This window comes from Cnephaeus nilssonii, assembly GCF_951640355.1.
Source record: "Cnephaeus nilssonii genome assembly, chromosome: 5".
Lineage (NCBI taxonomy): Eukaryota > Metazoa > Chordata > Mammalia > Chiroptera > Vespertilionidae > Cnephaeus > Cnephaeus nilssonii.
This window is the reverse complement of record NC_137076.1, coordinates 93,286,039-93,307,962: the sequence shown is the minus strand read 5'-3', so window position 1 is coordinate 93,307,962 and position 21,924 is coordinate 93,286,039. Positions and strand designations below refer to the sequence as shown.

The 21,924-nt window shown below is 47.7% G+C and overlaps 2 protein-coding genes across 2 annotated transcripts in view; both read right to left on the bottom strand.

The window, feature by feature from the left end:
* Positions 1-10,550, bottom strand: part of CYFIP2 (cytoplasmic FMR1 interacting protein 2) — a 106,826-nt gene extending 96,276 nt beyond the window's left edge. The window contains exon 1 of the mRNA XM_079771342.1: positions 10,466-10,550. The gene's annotated coding sequence lies outside the window, so the exon portion shown is untranslated. The remainder of the gene's footprint in view (positions 1-10,465) is intronic.
* Positions 10,551-20,957: 10,407 nt separating this feature from the next.
* The window catches only part of ITK (IL2 inducible T cell kinase), a gene marked incomplete at its 5' end in the record, with an annotated part of 45,411 nt that continues 44,444 nt past the window's right edge, over positions 20,958-21,924 (bottom strand). The window contains one exon of the mRNA XM_079772380.1: positions 20,958-21,096. Coding sequence (XP_079628506.1) covers positions 21,025-21,096 — 72 coding nt within the window. The 3' untranslated portion in view covers positions 20,958-21,024. The remainder of the gene's footprint in view (positions 21,097-21,924) is intronic.

Here is a 21,924-nt window from a genome sequence, read left to right as displayed (position 1 = left end):
GGGCACTTGCCCAGGTTGCAGGCTCGATCCCCAGTGGAGGGGCGGGGGGGGGGGGGGGGGGCAGTTGATCAATGATTCTCTCATCATTGATGTTTCTGTCTCTCTCCTCTCCCTTCCTCTCTGATATCAATAAAAATATATTTTAAAACTATATGAATATTTATATACACAATAAAATATTTTATAAGTAAATAAATATAAAAATTTTAAAAGGAAGCCTCAGATGGTCCCTCTTTTTTTTTTTAAATATATTTTACTTATTTTTTACAGAGAGGAAGGGAGAGGGATAGAGAGCTAGAAACATCGATGAGAGAGAAACATCGACCAGCTGCCTCCTGCACACCCCTACTGGGGATGTGCCCGCAACCAATGTACATGCCCTTGACCGGAATCGAACCTGGGACCTTTCAGTCCACAGACCAACGCTCTATCCACTGAGCCAAACCGGTTTGGCTCAGTGGTCCCTCTTTTTAAAAAAATGTTTTAAAAGTAGCATTTTACTGAGCAAGAAAAAAAAAATCCCAAGAAGAAATCTGGCATCTAGCTAGCATGTCCATCGCGGGTGTAAGCTGGGTGTGTCTGGAGTTTGTATGGGGACTCAGGTTTGCTGTGACAGGTTATGGCTCTACAGGTCATAGCGTTCTCCTGTAGCTGAGACCCTTTTACACGTCAAAGCTTCTTCATGGGTGTGGGAAGCCGAGCAGGGACATAGTCACTTGATTGCATCTTATAAGACTTCCAAAGAGTGCACCAAAATGGACCACGGAGCTCATTCTGAGCAGACAGGCAGTGAATTTTAGAGGAACACTCCTCTTGCCCAGTGGTCAGACCTGTGGCTCCAAACCCCACAGGGGCCACTTGGAGCCACCTGCAGAGTGTTACCTGTACCAATCTGTAAAACACAGTCACAGGTTAGAAGCAGGCCGGGTGCTAAGAGCAGCCAAGCCTCGCGGTGGCCTGTAGAGAGGAGACAGACCTATACAAGGTGGAGAGGAACCATACAGATGTAGCTCAGCCATGGAGTGAGGGAGTGACAACTCTCCGCACTTCAATAGCCTGCCGAAGTATCACCAATGTCACGATTTACAACAGAACTCAACACACTTCCTATGTTACCAGAATGATCCCAGAGCTGGGAGAGACTAAGAATGGTTACCTCCCAAGGAAGCCTTTCTGACCCCCTCCCCCACCTGAATCCACTTTCTCCTTCGTTCCTCATTGAACCCAGCATGCTTCTTCTTCCACAGCTTCTATAATACTTTATTATATGATTTAGCATGTTTTCACTCCTGACCTCAACGATAACCTCCTTCAGGGCAGGCATTGCGTCTAATTCATACTCAGCTCCCAGCACAGGGCTGAGCACACACTCATAACTCAATTGAACTCTGTGTTCCATGAGTGGATGAACCCAAGACATCAAGAAAGGCATTGCTATGTCCAAGACACCAGGTTTTTCATAGTTGGGGAGGAGGAGAAGGAATATAAATAGCAAAGAAGCTGCTTATACTTTAGAAAGAACTGCATCAAAATGGTTCAAATTTTAACATTCAAGCACTTAAAGGGAAAAGCTTCCATAACTGGTAAACAGTTACCTATGAAATAAAATCTCTCCCCTCTATCATTGTATGTCCTGATTTCACTCATCCTTCAAGGCCCCTCCCCTCTCCGGCATGATGGCTCCTTCCTTGGAACTAACTCCCTGGGCTTCTTAGCAGTGTTGGTGAGGATGCGAAATGGGAACCCGAGTACACTGCTGGTAGGAATGTGAAATAACACAACCACTCTGGAAAACAGTTCGGCTGTTCCTCAATATTTGAATCACAGAGTTCCATTATATGCCAGCAATTCCACTCCTAGGTGTAGTCCCAAGAGAAATGGAAATGTACATCCACACTAAAACTTGCACATAAGTGTTCATAGCAGCATTATTTGTAATAGCCAAAATGTGGCAACAACTCAAATATCCATCAACTGATGAGTGAGTAAATAAAATGTGGTATAGCCATACAATGGAATACTATTTGGCCATGAAAAGGAATGAAATGTGAAAATATGCTACAGCATGGATGAACTTTGAAGATATTAGGCTAAGTGAAAGAAGCATGATATGCTTTTTTAACCCTTTGCACTCGCTTTTTTCTCGATTCCTTTATTCTACTCGGGATTTAATTTTTTAACTACCCCAGATTTTACAAAGCGCAGCAGTAGAATAAAAAACTGGAGTTTCTTTTCATACAAACTTATTTATTTGGATTTTTTTATATTTCAAATTATTGATACATTCAATAACCGCCACACTCGACATCCGAGTGCAAAAGGTTAAAGGAAATGTCCAGAACAGGCAAATCTACAGAGACATAAAGTATATTAGCGGGTGCCTAGGCCAGGGGTAGGGACTAGGGGAAATAGGTGGTACTGCTCTAAGGCACAAGGTTTCTTTCTGGGGTAATGAAAATGTTCTAAAATTGACCATAATGATGATTGCACAATTCTGTGAACATGCTAAAAATTACTGACCTGTATGTTTTAAATAGGTAAATTGTACAGTATGTGAACTATATCTCAATAAAGTCCTTACCAAAACAAAAAAGTTAGTATTTGTATGACTACTTTGGGGAAGTCTGGGGTACACAAGCAGGAGTGATACAAAGAGAGACGAAGCTGGAGCAGGAGCTTGGGGAGTTTGAGGAGTTTGAATCTGTCCCTACAAGCTGAGACTGTGTTGAGTAAAAATCAAAAGGTGACAGTAGGAGAGAAAAAGAGAGCAGCAGACACACCCATACTAACCTCAAGGGGCAGCCCCCAAGGCTGCAGGGTGAGCTGGAGCACCACGGGCAGGGCTCAGATCAGACCCCCTCTCCCCGCCTGTCAGGTGCTGGGGCTGCCCCGCTCAGGAAGAGAGACTTCTCAGACAGTAAACCCCTCTGAGGTGGGGTGATGGGCTTGGTGAGAAGACGGTGGGTCTCAGCTCTCCTCCCCCCACCTGAGCTCTCTTTCTGAGGCTTCGAGATGAGGAGCCCTGTGTTCATGGTCACTTGGGTCATTAGGGGCAGCGCTGGGGCTAACACTGACTTCCTGCGAAGATATGGGGACTTGATACAATAACAGATATGACAGACTGTAAAAGAAAAGGGGGGGGGCTGTGAGAAATGGGAGGAGAATGCATTCTAATTCTGAGATAAAACAAAAAGCCATGTAAGAAAGGAAATAGAGTCAAAGGACATTACTTGGCTCTCTTGTGATCATCATTTACACATCTTAATAATGTCGACACCTGCCCGGCAGGTGTGGTTCAGTGGTTGAGCATTGACCTATGAACCAGGAGGTCACAGTTTCATTCCTGGTCAAGGCACATGCCAGGGTTGCGGGCTCGATCCCCAGTAGGAGGCAGCTGATCAATGATTCTCTATCACTGATGTTTCCATCTATCTCTCCCTCTCTCTTCCTCTCTGAAATCAACACAAATACATTTAAGAAGAAGAATAACGTGGACACTTTACACAGGATTTCGGTTAAAATAGAGCTCTTTCTGTATTGGGAGATGGGGACAGGGGAGGGCGGGAGATGGTGTAAGAAAGCAAAATCTTCGTCCATCACAGCAGGAAGTAAGTAGATGGTGCACAGAATAGATAAATCAAGAAACAGCAGTGCAAGTGTATCATTTAGAGATCTGGAGGCAACTACTGGAAACAAATGGTGAGTTAAAAGCCACAGCCGCTGGGAGGAGGTGGGCACTGGATGGTTGTTTTCCATTATGCGTCTTTCAATACCATTTGATCTTTTTAAAAGCATGAGCATGCATTGCTTTGATCAAAATTTTAAATTTTACTTTAAAAGACAGCAACCCAAGGCCTCCTTTCCAGCAGTTCAGACATCTGGCCTGTTCCCCAGCCCTGTCTCTAGGCAGACTTTGCTAAGTAAGGGCCTCACTTTGGGTCTTCTGGGACCAGAGGCCCTGCCACCTGCAGTTTCTCTCCACACAGGGGACCTGAGGTCAGAGCAGAGAAGGCTGTCAGTCTGGACTTGGGCCTCTGGAGAAGGCCTGCCCTCCTCTTTGTTAAGAGCGAAGGACGCGATCCTGGTGGGGCGAAGGGGCTCGCCACTGCATGTGCTGATTTACAGCTGCTTCCTGTTGTCAGGGTTGAGGTGGACTTTCTGTTGATCACCCAACCAGCCAGATACCAGCCTCCTGGGGTGGGGGAGGAGGGAGGTCATGCCACAGAAGGCAGCTTGCTGATTTGCTCCCGCGGGGGGCCCAAGACAAACCACCGCACGAGGGACACCAATAGGACTTTTGTCCAGGGAGAGGAGCTGCCTCTCAGAGGCACCTGCTAAAACTCAAAAAAGGGAAGCCACTGCACCTGCGGGGAAACAAAGAACAAGACTTTGGGTTTGGCCACCAGATCGGAGCACCCAGACCTCAGCTCCATTGAGGTGAAGTTGCAGCCTGAAGGTGGCTCGGCCTGAAGACTGATTAGGTCCTGAATCACATTTTCACTCACTGTAAAAGGGCAATTTCCCTGACTGTAAAATATGGAGGGTGACCTGGTGTTGGTTCTCTGTCGAAAGCTCTGTTGTGAAGGTTGTTGTGGCACCTTGTACTAATAACGGTTTAAGGAGTGAGGTTTGCAAACAAGGTGCTTTTCGTTATGTGTGAGGGCGGGCTCAGAGTCCTCCCATGATATCATTGCTTGTGTGCTCATCTCTTTCCTTACGTGGGAGAAAATTGGGGCAGAATTAGGGGGAGGGAATAGCTGTGAGTATGATGTCAATATTGCTCCAACCAGCCGAAACCGGTTTGGCTCAGTGGATAGAGTGCCGGCCTGTGGACTGAAAGGTCCCAGGTTCGATTCCGGTCAAGGGCATGTACCTTGGTTGCGGGCACATCCCCAGTAGGGGGTGTGCAGGAGGCAGCTGATCGATGTTTCTCTCTCATCGATGTTTCTAACTCTCTATCCCTCTCCCTTCCTCTCTGTAAAAAAAATCAATAAAAAATATTGCTCCAACCAGTTAGGAATCATTGGACTTGAGCTTCTCTTTCCAACTCAAAAGCAAATAACTCTGATTATAGCTGGGACACTCCATCCCAAGGGCTTCTGTAAAAATCACATTCCCCAACATGGACTGGCCACTGAGGCCAGGGTGTTTAGGGTGCCATGAACCTGCCCATGGACATTCTTACTTTGTGCCTTTGCTCAAACTCTCTCCACGCCCTACTGGGCTGTTTTCTCCCCTTCTCAAATCCTATCCTTGACTACTGTCAAGGCCCTATTCAAGGAAGACCGTCTCCATGAAGGTGTGACCAGCTGAGCTCCATCACAACCTTCATTTCTCTGGATTCCTATACCACTCACAGTCTAGAGTCCATCATTTCCTACTGCATTATAAACTGCCTTATACTTTACTAATGAAGTGGATCACCCAAAGTCATCTTTTTTGGGGGGGATATCAACTACTACAGAGCTGGGCACATACAAGGCATTACTTGCTTAATTAACACTTCATGAGTAATTTGTTGAATGCATGAGTCAGTGGCCAAAATTCATGTCTTCTAGTTAAGAAAAATAACACAAAATGTAAAACATCATGGTCCTTTAAGGTACCATATCTAAGTAAGTCTTATTACTGTAAGAATCTGAAGAGACCTCTACAAAATTCTTCTGTCATAGTTTCCACCTCCATCCATAAAAAGCAGAACCTCATTGTTCTCTTCCATGTGAAAGAGCACACTTGGAGGTTGATGGCTGACCCTCAGTGTTGAATTCTTGTCTCTCCCGTTATATACTAGTAGATCAAAATCGGTCGTAAGGTATCACATTTTAAAAGCACAAATCAAAATCGTTCTCAGATACACCTTCACTTAATACTGAGTTACTGAGTGTTTTCTATGAGGGCCAGCCCTGCAGATGCTCTTTGGTTTTGGTTGGGCCTTCAGTGGAGTTAGACAATCCCCTCATTCATCCCCAATTGATTTCTTATTCCACCCACAGAGGCAGCTGCTCGGAACCTCCGGAAGTCTCTTGAACTTTCCTAACCACTCCACCACCTTTAGTTTCTGCATAAGACCTCATCTCCTGCCTTATTCAGAAGACAGGGACCATACAACCTGGACATACTAATCATCCCTCCATCCCACGAAGAGACTGAAGTCTGAGAACTACTGCTGTCAAATGACATAATGATGATGCAAACACAAAATCAAAAGGCCTATTGATGAAGTCATCACTGGGTCTTTATTGGGCATCTGTCCAGAAGGCCATGTATGCCACTCAGCCAGAAAGATCCCTGCAAGAAATTCTGCCTGAATCCAAGCTGTCTTCTCAAAAAGTTTCTTTTAAGAATTTGTAGCCAATTTGTTTTCTCCTCTGTTACCAGGGTCCAAGAAGTATGCCCTGAATGGTCATCCTTTGAGGAATATCACACACAGCTCTCAGCACAAAGGCCACGGCTAGGAAGCCAATATCCAAATTCTCTGCACCCTGGGAGGTGTCCCACACCCACTGACTGAAATCTGAAGTGTCTTTGAACAGACAAGGCCTTCCAGGGGCCTTGACAGAGTCTGTGAATCACAAAATGCCTTTCAGTTTCCCTTTAGCGCGACGGTGGAGAGGCCACAGATTTGTCCTCTCAAATGGACACACCATATAGAATTAATAAACTGTTCCTTTAGGAATGGAGGGCAGCCAGCCAAGAGAAGCACACATTCCGGAACCTCCTTCTCTTCTCTCTTCCCATGGCCTTTTCTTCTTAGACTGGGACTTACAGACATTATCTCATCTTGGGCTCCTGTGGTGACAGGTAAGTAACAGGCTGGGCAGGCTGCTTTCCATTGTCCAATTTCTAAAGTCAGAGAGCCAGTGGCTGATTGAAAAAACACACAGCAAGTCCTGTGTCCTAAGTCCACTGTACTGCTCTGTCTGCCCAAGAAGCCAAGCGTGCCTCCAACATACCTGGTTGGTTGCAAAATGCTGAATGCACACAGAGGAAGAGGTCCTTCCTGACCCATGTCGAAATGTGAGAACTACCTCTGGGCTTCTGCTCAGCATATTCCCTCCCCCCTCTCTCTGCCTACTCAAATTATACCCACCTCAGAGTGCTACTCAAGAGCACTTCCTACCTGAAGCCCTTACTGACACCACGTCTTATCACCCTTTCCTTTGGCTACCTTTTGCAGGTAAACCTGGGGCTCGGTTTCCTGGTAACAGAGACCAACTCCCTTGGGAAAAGCAAAATCCAGGAAGGCTCTGGAGGTAGAGGAGTTGGTAAGGGCTGTGGGTTAAGCCCTAGCCAGTAAGGTTCAGTGGATAGTGTCAGCCTGAAGACTGAAGGGTTCTGGGTTTGAATCCAGTCAAGAGCATATACCTAGGTTGCAGGCTTGATCCCTGGCCTTGGTCAGGACACATGCGCGAGGCAATCAATCGATGTGTCTCCCTCACATAGATGTTTCTCTCTCTCTCTCTCTGTTTCTCCCTCTCCTCTCCACTCTCTCTAAAAGAAGTCAATGGAACAATATCCTCTGGTGAGGATAACAAAACAAACAAACAAACAAAAAAAGAGCTGTGGGTTAATTACACACACGAGCCACATTCTTAATGATTATGTAAGAGAGACGTTGAACAATAAATTTATACATGTAATGGCACCATGTGCTAGACACTCTTCTGAGCACTTTCATGCATCCCTCATTTAAGAAGAGCATCCAAGGAAGTACCAGCTCCTACCCCGCTCCTGCTGGCCTGCCACCTTGCCAGTCAGTAGGCAGCAGCATGCTCCACCCCCTTGTCCCACCTCCACCACAAACGCAGGGCCCATCCTGTGGCCCCTACACATGGCTTTGCTCCTTAGAACAACAAGACCAAAGACCTTTTCACAAAGGCTCCAATGAGGTGACTGACGTCTAGTTTCATCAGCTACAAGTGAATAATTAATACTTGCCAGTGAAGAAATAGACTCATTGTTATGGTGGCCACATGGAGGCTACAAAAGGCCATTTTGTGAAGCCCTTGCTGGAACCCTGGGGCCAACAGTGGCCCAAAGAAAGCCCTTTGAGAGTGTAGGCTGATCCTCAAACGTGGAGACCCGGAGCTTTGCACCGTTTTCCGGGGGCACTGTTCCCAATGTTAATTAGCTTGTGGCCTATTCATCAACTAGTTCTGCTCGCTGGTCAATGACCGCGGTGGAGGCCCACTGAGCACCCGGAGAGGGCACGATTCATCAGAGAAGACCTGTCGTGTTCTCCGGGGGCCCTTCCCACATTTAAAAATTCACACGGACTTGCTTCTCTGGGCCAGCCTGATGTGATTTGAGGAAAACTCTTCAATCCTGCTGGTTTTTATACCCCCCTCTTGGCCTAATGCCTAAAGCAAGTTTTTCCTTTTCCATTTCCAGCAGGGACTGAACAAAGCAGGCTTGGGTGCCTACAGAACCGGTCAGAACTGGCCAGGAAATATAATAAAGAAGCTTAGTGAGCAGAGAGCTGTTGCCCCCAGCTGGAGGCTCAGCATGCACAACCAGCCAGAGACACTGGTTCTGTAAGTAACCACACATTCTTCTTGTGGCCTAGTAGCCATCCTGGCAGATGGCAGCCAGTGCCAAGGAGAAACTCTCCCCCAAGTGGACATTGGGTGCCCAACAAATGCTTTCTGGTGACCGTAACCCCTGACCAGCTACACAGACACACTCCTACTGTATTTTTGCCCTCGGGGCCAAAGCTGCCCTTGCAGCAAACAGAGCCGACAGCTGCTAGGTATTGTCATTTCAGGAAGCTGTTCCCCAAAATCGCTCCCCAGCTCCCCACTCTGACTTCCAGCCACTGCCTGACATTCCACCATTAGAGCTATCAGGTATTGGACCGAAAGCTTTGCTTCCCATTAAAATGCCTCTCCTCCTCTCTTTCCTTTCTGGTCAAATGACATCAAAGCACCTGCTCTGTGTGGAATGGGAAATTCTTTTGTATTCAGCTCTTGAGGATAAACATGCTCACTGGCTCCTTTCTTGAAAACAAGGAGGATAGGAAGCACAGGGCACTGGGTGGAAGTGGAGGTGGGAGGCCTCACCGAGGGTCCCCGAGGAAGCTGATGCTGGAGAAAACACCGTAAGGCCTTAGTAATCCTGCCCTAGGATGTGGACCTAGATTTTTACCCTCCACCACGTGTGATCTTCAGATTCACCAGTATCTGCCAGTAGGACCTGTGCCCAAGAGAAAGGTAAGACCCCTGTGCTAAAGGGGACACAGGCAGGAGGTGGAAAAGGGGAGTGTGGGGACCAGCACTCTCCTGATCATGCCCACAGGGCTGCCCCAATCTCCCTGCTCATTCCGTGGGAGCACAAGCCACCAGGAGCCAGCAGGAAAATATCCTTGCCCCCTTCCTGGCCTGGCTGGAGAGGGAGCTGATGGCCATCGGCCCTTGGTGTTTCTGCTGTGCCGGGAAAACTCTAATTCAAAGTCAGAATCCCTGGGCTGGAGAGGGCACCTGGGCAGCCGGGTTCTCTGTACAGGGAGCCCTACTCTTCTCGCCCCCACCCCCAAACGGAGAGCGCCCCTTTCTCTTGCTTTCCACATAGGTGGTGTGTACCATGCAGGGGGGGGGGGGGGGGCGCGTCCTGAAAAGCTGAAACCACAACAGACAGGTGGGCATCTTCCTGATTCTTCAGAGCTCAAGACAACCCAACCTTTTCCCCACGAGTCAGCCCACTCAACCCCTCCCCCCCACCCCACTCCCCTCCCCCCCGCCCCAGCTAGCCGGGAGGAGTGAGAGAGAGCTGCCGGTGGAGGCCTGGAAGCTTCAAAGCGGGTCAGACGCGCCTCCTCCCTCATTAAAGCACCCCCCCCCCCCGCTCCAAAACAAAACAAAACACAAAAACACAGCGCCGCTACGCCCCCTCGCCCCACCCGTCTCAGGTTCACAGCAGGGCGCAGAGTGCCCAAGGCCACTGCCAGGCGGGCCCAGGCGGCTCCCCTAGCCCTGGGGGAGGTGAGGGTGGCGGCGGCGGCGGCAGAGATAGAGACTGGAGCTCCGCAGCACCTGGGCGCGAGGCTGTTGCCGCGGCCCGGACCGCGGCCGCTGCAGGTGTCTCCGGTGATCGGGATCAGCGTCGCTTCCTCACCGGCAGCAGCTCGGGTCCAGGCCGCGCACCTGCTGCTGCTGCCGCCGCCGCCGCCGCCGCCGCCGCCGCCGCCGCCGCGCCCCAGCCCCTCCGTGTGCCCGCGCCTCTCCGCAGGGTGTCCTCGCCGCGGGGCCCAGGGTGGGCCGGAGGGGAAAGGGGGCCTCGCGGAACCCGGGGCCCAGCCTCCAGGGCTTCCGGGGGCCCTCAGGCCGCGCTAGCAGGGGCGCCGCGCCGAGCGCCCCCCGCAGGCTGCGAGAAGGGGCGCCAAGCCCTCGCGCATCCTCACGGCCACATCGCCGTCTGCAGCCGCATCCCGGTCCCCGCGCCGGCCCCAGGGCCTGCGAACGCCGCTTACCTGGGTCTGCGGCAGGTCCGGAGGAGCGGCCCGAGGATACCGCGGGGCCCCGCGCCGGGGCGCAGGATGCTCTGCCGGCCCGGGTCCGCCGGCTGCGCGCGCGGCCCCGCCCTCGGCCCCGCCCCTCCTCCCGCGCGGCTCCGCCTCCGCCTCCGCCTCGGGAGCCGGCCCCTCGCCGGCGAGGCTGTCACACAAAGAGCAGGAAATGGCTGCGGCGAGGGGCTGGGGTGCGCCCCTCTACGCTGCCGACCGGCGCATCCCAGACCTGCACCCCGGGCTCCCGCCCCAGCTACCTCCAGCCACCCTGCTCTGGGGAAGGAGAAGAGAGGGAGCACTGGTCCCCAGGCCCCGCGCGCCTGGAGCCACACCTGCAGCAGCGGGAGGGCAGAAGCTGTGGGCTCCACTCGGATCACGTTGAACTCACATTTTTTTCCAAGTGCTCATTTGTCTACCTAATGTGCATGGAGCACCTGTTTTTTTCCAAGCACCGTGCCAGGAACTGGGTATGTGTACAAACGACGGGGTCCCTGCCCTTTTGGAACTTACCTCCCAGGAGAGACAGACATACATGAACCTAGCGCTTGTCCAGTTACAGCCCGGAGAAGTTCTGTGAAGAAAGGGAACAGGGCGAAGTGATAGAAAAAAACACCTTGGGGTTGGGGAGAGGGGCCTTCTTTTCAGTTCCTGAGACCTGAATCCCTGAGGCTGCCATCTCTTAAGCAGGACTTGCCTCAGGCTCATTCAGGAAGAATTGCTTAATGGACAAAAAGGAAAAGATATGGTGACATGCAGTAATTCCTGGCAAAGCCCATGAAGGAACTGAGAGGACAGGCAAGACCTTCTCTTCGTGGCTTAATGGGTCACTTAGGGCTCTCCGCAGACCACACCCAATCCTAACCTTGGAGTAAGTCATTTCACTACCTGTTCCTGAGATGACACCATAGCTATCAGGAGCTACCTCACAGGGTCAATAACTCGAAAGCATTTGAGACTATTTAAGATGTGTATAGATTTAAGGGATAACGTCCTACTTTAAGGGAACCATTCGGAAATGTTTGCCTAGGGCCCTCAAATGTATAGTTAATCACTCCCTCTTCCTATCCGGGGCTATTTATAGAGGGGCCATGTTACTCAAGGGCTGGGCAGTCTTTGTCCTCACTGATCTCACACCAGTTCCCAAGCACTCAGAAATCATGATCCTCTGTGGTTTGATGTTACATCACTCTAATTTAAATGGCTATTTTTAGAAAGGGTGGTGTATATGTACATATATACACTCATGCATTTCTGCTCCTGATGCCATGTGAGAAAACTGTGGGAGTGTTTGTGAAGGATGGCTTTGAAAATAGAACTGAGGTTTCTCTCTTTAAAAAAAAAATTTTTTTTTTTTTCATTTTCCACTGTGATCCTGGGGATTTTGAGTGTCAGTGATCACAAATACGTGACAATGAGAGAATAGATTTTCATTCTGAAGAAAATACTGTTGTGAATGGTGTAGGCTTCTGGAAGACGTATTTCTCCCTGTGGTTCCTTCCCTGTCTTTTCACCTTTTAGGAACAAGTTGCTTAAAAACAGAAGAGACTATTACATGTATGTTTGGTGAGATCTGAGGCAAAAATAATTTTCTGGCCCCCGAATGCTATTTGCTCGGAAGGGAAGCAGTATGGTCTTGTTGCCACCACTGTGTGGGAAGTTCAGAGCCTTGCCTTTTGGACCTAGTTTTGCAATTGAGCGTTCTTAGGCAACTCACTCCACCTCCCTGTGCCCCTTCTATAGAGTGAAGTAGGTTGGATACACTCCAAAGTCCCTCTGAATGTGGGAAATCTTTTGAGTTAAAACAAAGGACACGCCTTGGCCATGCTTAAAGCACTTCACTAGCTCCCCACACTCTCAGGATGGGGCCCAAACTCCTTACTGTGGCCTAGGGTGTCTTCATGACCTGGCATGTACCTCTCCTGTGAACAAGCTTGCTCTGCTTCAGCTGAAAGGAATCTCTTACTTCCCCAAACTTGCTGTCCTCTCTCTTGTGGCCTTTGTACAAGCTGGGCTTTTTTTTTCTGAGAATGATCTGTCCTCCTTTCCCTCCCCTTTCTACACGTTACCCCTCTTTGCTGCCCAACTTCTACTCATCCTTCTGGTATCCATTTAGATGTCGCTTCCTCCAATTTCCCTCCGTGTCTGGGGTAGGTTAGGGTCAGCTGTCTATAGCTCCCTGGGCTTCCTCTATCATACCCCTTGTTATGCTGCATTGTAATTATTGACATACCTGCCTGCATCCCACCAGTGGAACATAAAACCTAAGAGAAGGGATGTGTCCATCTTGCTCCCCACTGCATCCTCAGAGGCTAGTACTCATAGGAGTTCAGTAAAAGTGGGTTGAATGAATAATCAAAAATGAAATCTTAGTTTATGTGTTGCCAGTGAAATGTGTAGCCGTCTATCTACTGCCTTCAGATTTCCTTCATGTCCAACCCGTCAGCAACATCAGCAATGGGAGGACCGTGGCTATCAGGCGAGAATTTCTGCACCACTGACAAAACTGTGTCCCACGCATGTGTTTCTGTGTGTGGCAATATTGCCTTGTTTTTAGAAAAGCCTCATGACTTAGCACATCTAGGTCTCCATTTAAAATCCTTTGGCAGGCCTGGCTGGTGTGGCTCAGTGGTTTAGCATTGACCCATGAACCAAGAGGTCACGATTCGATTCCCGGTCAGAGTGCATGTCTCTAGTAGGGGGAGTGCAGAGGCAGCTGATCAATGATTCTCTCTCATCATTGATGTTTCTCTCTCTCCCTCTCACTTTCTCTCTCTTAAATCAATAAAAACATATTAAAAATAAATAAATAAAATCCTTTGGCAGACTCTGCTTCATAGAAACCAATAGTGGTGTATATGTAATGGGCATAAGAATTGGTTCTGGAAGGAGAAATAAAAAGTACTGATATTAATAATAATGGCTAACATTTACCAAGTGCATGACTTCATTTAATATTTACAGTTATCCTGTAAATATAATTATTAGCCCCAGCTTATAATAGAAGAAACTAAGGCAGATTAAATAACTTTTCCATGTTGTGAAATCAAAATTAATGCTCTTAACCAAAATTTTCTACAGACTCATTGTCCCTCCCCAATGGAATCCATGTATTCATTAACTAGAGGCCCAGTGCATGATTGAATCATGCACGTGTAGGGTTCCCTACATGCTTTCGCTTTCGATCGCGGGGGAGCTGGGTGCCTGTCCACTGGTGCACCAGGCCTTCCAGAAGCCTCCGGCTCGGCGGAGGCTTCTGAAAGGCCTGGTGCTGGAGCAGACAGGCACCCAGCTCCCCCGCTTTTGATGGTCCGCGGCGGGACGTGAGCTCGCTGCCCCAGAGGCCCCTTCTGTTCCGCAGCACAGCCATGGCGCAGACGCTGAGCTTGCGCTGCTGCTGGTGATGCGAGCTCAGCGTCCCGCTGGCCCAATCAGCTACCCTGGCCACCCCGAGTCCCGCCCCCTGTGCCTCCCGCTGGCCCAATCGTGGGCGTAGCGGAGTGATGGTAATTTACATCTTACCATTTTATTAGGTAGGATATGCCACATTATTCCAAAACCATAGTTAATGCAAATTAGAGAGATGCATTATTTTTAAATGTTTTAAATGAGTAATACATTTTAAAAGGAAGACGGAAAAAGGTTTGCAATGGAGAGAAAATGTGAATAATACAAAAAAAAATCTGTATTGCTATAGAAGGCTCACACATCTGGTCCACATAGTTAACATTTGTGTAGTTAACAGGAAAAAGACAAACTTAATGGTCAGTTACACAGTTTACATCGTCCATTAGACCAAACCTGACCACTTGCTCAAAATTGCCTCATTTTACAAATGAAAGAACTGGGGCCCAAAGAGGGGCAGGGTTGCTCAAGGCCAGCTGGACCCGGACCCTGGTCTTTCCATAGGAAACTGGATTTCCCATTTTCTTCATTGAATCTGAAAAAAAGTTGTTGAAGAATATATTTAAAACTAAAATTTATATGCTAAGTATTGTACATGGATGGGCTCATTTCATCCTCACAAAATCCTTAGAAGTCACCCTATTATTTTATAGATGAAACATTTTTAAGGTATTGTCTTTACACATTAAGTTGATTTTTTTAAATTTTATTTTTCAATTACAGTTGACATTCAATATTATTTTGTCTTAGTTTCAGGTATGTGGCATCATGGCTAGATAATCAGGTACTTTGCAAAGTGATCCCCCTGGCACCATACAAGTTATTGACTATAGTCCCTATACTGTACTTTTACATCTCCATGACTGTTTTGTAACTACCAACTTGTACTTCTTAATCCCTTCACCTTTTTCATCCAGTCTCCAACTTCCCTCCCCTCTGGCAACCTCAGTCTGTTCTCTGCATCTGTGAGTTTGTTTCTTTATAAATGAGAACTAGAGGCCCGGTGCATGAAATTCATGCACTGGTGTGTGTGTGTGGGGGGTCCCTCAGCCAGCCTGTGCCCTCTCGCAGTCCAGGACCCCTTGGGGGATGTCCGCCTGCCGTGGGGATCGGGCCAGGAGGATGTCCCCGGGGGCATCGGGCCTAAGCTGGCAGTCAGACATCCCTCTCACAGTCTGGGGCTCTGGCAGTCCAGGACCCCTTGCTCCTTACCACCCTCCTGCAGTGGAGGCGGGAGAGGCTCCCGCCACCACAGCTGCGCTTGCCAGCTGTGAGCCCAGCTTCTGGCTGAGCGGTGCTCCCCCTGTGGGAGTGCACTGGCCACCACAGGGCAGCTCCTGTGTTGAGCGTCTGTCCCCTGGTGGTCAGTGTGCATCATAGCGACCAGTTGTTCCACTGGTCATTCTGCTGTTTGGTCGATTTGCATATTAGGGTTTTATTATATAGGATATTGAGAATGTTTAGCTGTTGAAACATTGCAGCTTCATCCTGGGCCATTTGGAAATGCGTTCCCTCCCTTCTCTGCTGTCTTCCTTCACTTTGTTCATTTCCCACAATTTCCAGAGAATTGACCTCCCTTGAAGGTCAGCTCTTTTACACATAACTTATAGCAAAGAACATTTAATCTCCCCCCCCCCATTTCTTCTTTATTTAAACACATATTGTTTATAATAATTTTGGATAAGAACTGATAAGGAGGATCTGAGCATATTCCAAATGGGTTTGGAATGTAAAAACATAGCTGAGGTAAAATGGGGTTGGTGCTGCTATATGCTCAGGCTAGCATAGGTGGCCCTACAGTCAAGCCCACAGAATGGTTGGGAGCATGCAATTTGGGAACACACAGGTTGGTGTCTCTCACTCCTCCAGACCACTCCACTCTCCTCACCTTGCTGTCTCCCCTGGAGACTGACCTCTGTGGACTGCCCTGCTAGGGTTTCCTTGCCCTCTGGCCTCCAGTTGGTTTGGTTAACAAGAAGCCTCAGCAGTTGATGGGGTGAAGGGAGGACTGCGGGGTCAGCATATTTGTTCTTCTGGCTTCCTCCTTGGGATGCTGCTTGGGGCTTCCTCTGTCCCTACTAAAGGTCCTCTTCTCTGAAGGCCGCCTTCTCCCACTGACCCTCTGCTTCCACATTCATATGACCACTCCCCTCCTGTCTCTTCAGGCCTCGGTGTGGTAACTGCTCTGTGGCTGTTATTTTCCTCTGTACCACTTCCTGTGGTTCTCCTAAACCTGACCCACACTATTTTTAAATAGTCCCTTTGTAAATCAGCCCTGCTTGGATGAGCTTCATGTGAGTGTGATGAGTTTGATCCCTAACTGATATCTTATTCATCTTATGCACCTAACACAGTGCTAGGCAATAGCAAGTGAATGGTAACTACTTATGAAATAAATGGAGGATCTCTATAACTCCTTCTAGCAGTATGTGTATGCTGCTGTTATTTCCCAAGCCATCTACATACCATGACTTGGGGAGAAGCTCAAAGTCATTGAACACACACACACACACACACACACACACACACACACACACAGTGCTGCCACCAAGGGGTGGCTCTGAGGAGCAGGCTACATTGCACTTTCCTCAAAGCCCATGCAAACAAACATACACTCTAATTGAAAATATTGCTTTCTGTGCAAATGCAGCTTCAACTCCAAATGGTGTGTGCCCTGTCTTCCTGATCATCAGACCGCCTTCTTGAGCCCCAGACAAGGGAATCCACAGCTCTTTCTGCTCATACATACCCTCCCACAGTGAGTGTACACTGCCCATCTTGCTGAGTGGAGTGTATTCTGCCTCTTCAGAGTGGTGGACCTCAGAGCTTTGGAAGATTCCAGAGAGAGCAGGGTCTTCAGGATAAGTGCTCTGCGAAGCAGTCTGTTCACCTACCCCCTTTAGAAGTTTCCTGTCTGGATCACTTGCCAGTGGGAGCCAGGCCAGAGGGGAGTCCCATGAAGGATGGCGTGAAGCCACAGGCTTTCTCTTCTGTGCCCAGCGGTCCTCTGGAGCCTGAACTGGTTCCTGCAGTGGATGGACATGGGCATTTGGTGAACTGAAAGGTACAGGGAGAGCTCAACTCACCCAAAATATAATAACCTGGCTTTCATATCCCTGAGATTTAAAGAGGGAGGGGAAGATCATCTATTTCTGTCCAACTGTGACTGCAGACTGAATTATAATTTCCACATGTCGCCCACAGAGCAGACGACAGTGAATGAGTATGAACAATAATCTGGTACTAGGAGCAAGACCGAAATCATCTCCAAATTGGTTTTTCTTCCACCAGGTTGCCTTTCTCAAATCCCCTCGACATGCTGCTGCCAGAATACGTTTTTAAACACAAATTTGGAAAATAGAGGGGAAAAAATAAACACAAATTTGGCCTTCTTGTCCTGGCGACTGTGGCTCAGTTGGTTGAATATTGTCCCATGCACCAAAAGGTTGATGATTCATTTCCAGGTCATGGCGCATGCCCGGGTTATGGGTTCAGTCCCCTGACAGGATGTGTGCATGCAGGAGGCAGCTGATTGATATCTCTCTCTGTCTCTCTCTCTCTCCCTTCCTTGCTCTCTAAAAAAATCAATAAAAACACATTTAAAGTTTTTTCTCTTTCTCTCCTTGCTCAATGATATATTTTGTATCTATAGATAGAGTTCCAATTTTTTAAATTTTTTTTTGTCTTTTGTAACATGGTCCTTGCCTATATTTATAGCCTCGGTTTCAATTTGCCTACCCTTTCTATCATCCTCACCCTTGCCCAGACCACACACATGCGCACGTGCGCACACACCAATGGTGAATTGATAATAGCTTCCCAATACATTCTGTTTCCTCTATCCCTCTATCTGGAAAGTATTGATCTTATTTCTGCCCAATTGCTTGTCTTAAAAAAACACCATAATTCATCTTCAAAACTGAGTCAGACATTATATCTTCTATGGCAGTGCTTCCCAAACTTTCATATGCATAGAATCTCCTGTGGATCTTGTTAAAATGATGATTCTCATTCAGCAGGTCTCCTGGTGAAGCCGGAGAATTTGCATTTCTCACAAGCTGGTCATGCTGCTCTTTCTGGTCCAGGGACCACACTTCAAGCAGCAGATGACATCACCTTCCTCTATTAAAAGTGTTATATTCCACCAGTTTTCTGAACTCTTCTCTTCTTTAACCACATTTTTGTTGTTGCTCTAATGCTATATTATACATAATTTTATTTGTTTATATGTCTGCCTTTCCAAACAGACATGCCATTTATTGGGGTGACATTGATCAACATGAACATATAGGTTTCAGGTGTGGGTTTCTATGTTACAAACTGTATGTTGCACTATGTGCCCACCACTCAAAGTCAAATCTTCTCCTGTCACCATATATTAGGACCCCCCTTCCCCCCACACCTACCATTTCTTAAAGGTAAAGACTGTGCCTTTTTCTGCAGCTCTCAGCACAGCATGTCATAGGAACATAGGAAGCATTTGATATTTACCTGTTGAACAAATGTTCACTGACATATAGTTTTTACTTGTCTGTGGAACACGAAATCATTTAACCATGTTTATTTAAGGAGAATCTGTGACTGTTTGACATTTGGACAAATATGAAACCCAGACCATACACACTCTAGTTATTAAAACGACAGCTTTATTTGCTGGACTCAACCTTTAACTCTGTGTGCTTTATGACGGGTAAGAGATATTGGTAATATTTTTACTATGAACACTAGCAATGACTGTACACTAATAAATATCCAGCCTATGCATATATAAATACATAGTCTCCAAAGATACAAAAGGCAAAAACGATAAAATGCACCCAGAACCCAAACCTTGTATGAGGGTGTTCCAGGGAACACATGGCACCATTTTCAAAATGTTAGAAAACTGAAAATAAAAACAGGCCGGAAGCCCATTTTGCGGGATAGGGCAGTGGGAGGTGAACTCTCTCCACACCTTCAGTTAAGGCCCAGTGACTCTGAGCCTGAACAAGATAATACCATGCAAGGGGGAGTTTTCTAAACCAGACCACAGAAATCTGTCAACTCTGATGTTTTCCTTCTAGGCTGGATGAGAAATCCTCTCTAATGAAGGATTCCAAAAGAAAATGTACAAAAGAGTACACAGGGGTGATTCTGGATAAGTTGAGTAAGATCATCTTCTGAATGATGGAGTTTATCTTGGGGCTCCCCGTTTCACAATAATGATAGTTAACATCTGAATCTCCAGCCAGTCAAAATGTCACATGGGTTAGAAAGAGCTGATTGCAACACCATCCAACAATCATGCCAAGAGTTTTGTCTAAACACTGTAGGAAAATTACACCCTCTTACATCAGGGAACACCTTTCCCCACAAAGTGTCCCTGAAGACTGCAGCCAGCTCAACATTGGCATAATTAAAGAGCCTTCACACTTCCGCAGGAGAGCCTTCCCAAGCTGCTTTGAAGCTCACCTATAAATGGCTGCGTGCAACATGGCTCTGGTGGGTTGAGTGAATCAAAGAGTTAATTAACTGAGTAAGTCCAAACTCGTTTACTTTGACGAAAGGGAGGCTACGGATGCGGAAAGAGAAGATCCTATTCCGAGTGGGAGCGCTACAGTGCCAACCACAGGAGCAACCTTGTTTTCTGGTGGTGCTTTGTTTATGTCTTCACTGGCTTTCTCTGCCTTTCCCCTCTGCTGTGTTTGCCTCCTCTGCAATCCCTTTCATCCTCTGTAAAAGACAGTGCTGAACAGGAATAAAGAAACTGTGCATTGGAGTCAGACAGATGTGGGCTAGAATCCTGGCCTCTGTATTTCCTAGCTCTGTTGCTTCTGGCAGGTGTTCTGGCTTTTTAAAGCCTCAGTTTTACTATCTGTAGAAAGGGAATAATAACACTATCTCACGAGATTGGGGTGAACTCAGGCTGAATTGCAGAGAAGGCTTATAGCTCAGTACATATTCACTTTGCATATTTAGGTGCTCAATCCACAGTGGCCATTGCTACAGGAGCTCCCCACTTAGTGCCTGACTCGGTTTCCATCCAGATGGTTTGAGAAAGAACAGACCCCTTGTTCCTCTCCCAGAACTTGGGGAGACTTCAGGTCTCAACTGTAAAGCTGTGAATTTCTAGGGCTTAAACAGGCTTCTATTTCTCTGCAAGGCCATGCTGCACAACACAATGCTGCCCTCTGTTGTTGATGGAAGAGTGCAGACAGGGGCCTGATTCCTGGAGGCGGGGGTGGCAGGTGACAGAGTCCTCAGTCAGAGTCTGTGTTCAGATGCAACCATTTCCTCCTAGGATGCCTGCAGGCGATCTGTGCAGAGGGGAGGGAGGCAGAGTCATCTCCTGGCTCGGTACTAAAGGTGAGCAGTGGTGCGGTAACAATCTCTAAGGTCTTTCTCAGTGGGTTCCCTACCATCAGATGCCCTCTTTCTGCCCAGACACCAGATACCCAACGCTCCAACCGTGGGATCAGAATTGTCCACCCAAATCCATAAGGCTGCCTTCAGGGAGAAAGGTGGCGGTGTGCTCAGAGTAAAACCTCATAAAGCGGCTTCTCAGAATATCCGGCCTCTGGTGTGAGCAGCTGCTCCTCCCTCCGCGGTGGCAGGAAGCTGTGGCTGACAGCATCGCAGCGAGGAGCTTACTCTTTCTGACCTGAATTAACTCACTGTTCTCCTTGGTCAGGAGTCATGCTGCTCTTCCTCTTGCCCCATCCCCTGGGATTTTGTGTTGTCTTGTCAGGTCAAATAAAAAGTCCCTGACCACTAACCTTAGATCCATGGTTAAAATAATAATAATAAAATAACAATCCAGGGTCCTACCCACTCTCTTTCTCTAAGAAGAAGTGCAAGAAAGGTTGCCTGAAAGCTGTCAGATTGAGGTTTGTGCACCGCCCGAGATAAGAGGCTGGAGGGAGGGTGGAGATATGGCCACTGCCTGGCCCGGCTCCCAGTTCATTGGCTTAGCCTCCTGCTGGTGGCCGAGTGCCAGCCTCTGTCAGGGTGCTGCCTCCCTGGCAGCTCAGGGACTGGCACCAGAGGCCAGCTGCCCCTGGGGAGTCCTGGGCTGGTGGCAGCTTTTAATGCTCTGTGGAGGGAGGACTTCTTCCGGCTCAGGATCTGCAGCCGAGTCTCTGCTAAAGTCCCAATTCTGCAATTTCACCCAGTTGACTGAAGAGTCTGGAGAAAGGTGGCCGGTCTTCAGGTTTCTAGAGAAGGAAGAAAAGAACTCTGTGAGTTCCTTGTACTTGTGTGCCATAGCTAATTCGGAAAGCAAACTAGACTTCACCAGCAATACCCTCTGCTGATTTTAAAATATGCTTTTAAAATGGTGCCGGACCAATTAGACATCCATATTCGATACAATGATTTTAGACACATACATATATCCTTCACAAAAATTAACTCAAGTTCAGCTGGTGTGTCTCAGTGGTTGAGCATCAACCTATGAATCAGGAGGTCGAGGTTCGATTCCTGGTCAGGGCACATGCCTGGGTTGTGGGCTCAAATCCCCGGTGTGGGATGTGCAGGAGGCAGCTGATCAATAATTCTCTCTCATCATTGATGTTTCTATCTTTCTTTCCCTCTCCCTTCCTCTCTGAAATTAATAAAAATATATTTTTAAAAATAAATAAATTAATTAACTCAAAAGGATCAAAAACCTAAATGTAAAACTTATAAAAATTCTAGAAGGTAACATAGGAGAAAATCTGGGTGACCTTGGGTTTGGCAATGACTTTTTAGCTACACCAAAAGCATGATTCATAAAGGGAAAAAATTGATGTTAAACTTTATTATAATTTAAAAACGTCCACTCTGTAAAAGACACTGTTAAGAGAATGAGAAGACAAGCCATAGGCTGAGAAACAATATTTTCAAAACACACATCTGATAAAGGACTTATATCCAAAATATACAAAGACCTCTTAAAACTTAAGAGCCTTGTATGCATGCATATAAGCATAACCAAAGGACACAGACAATAGGGGGGTGGGGGGTGAGGGCCTGTGCTGGGAGGTGGGCTGGGAGAGGTCAAT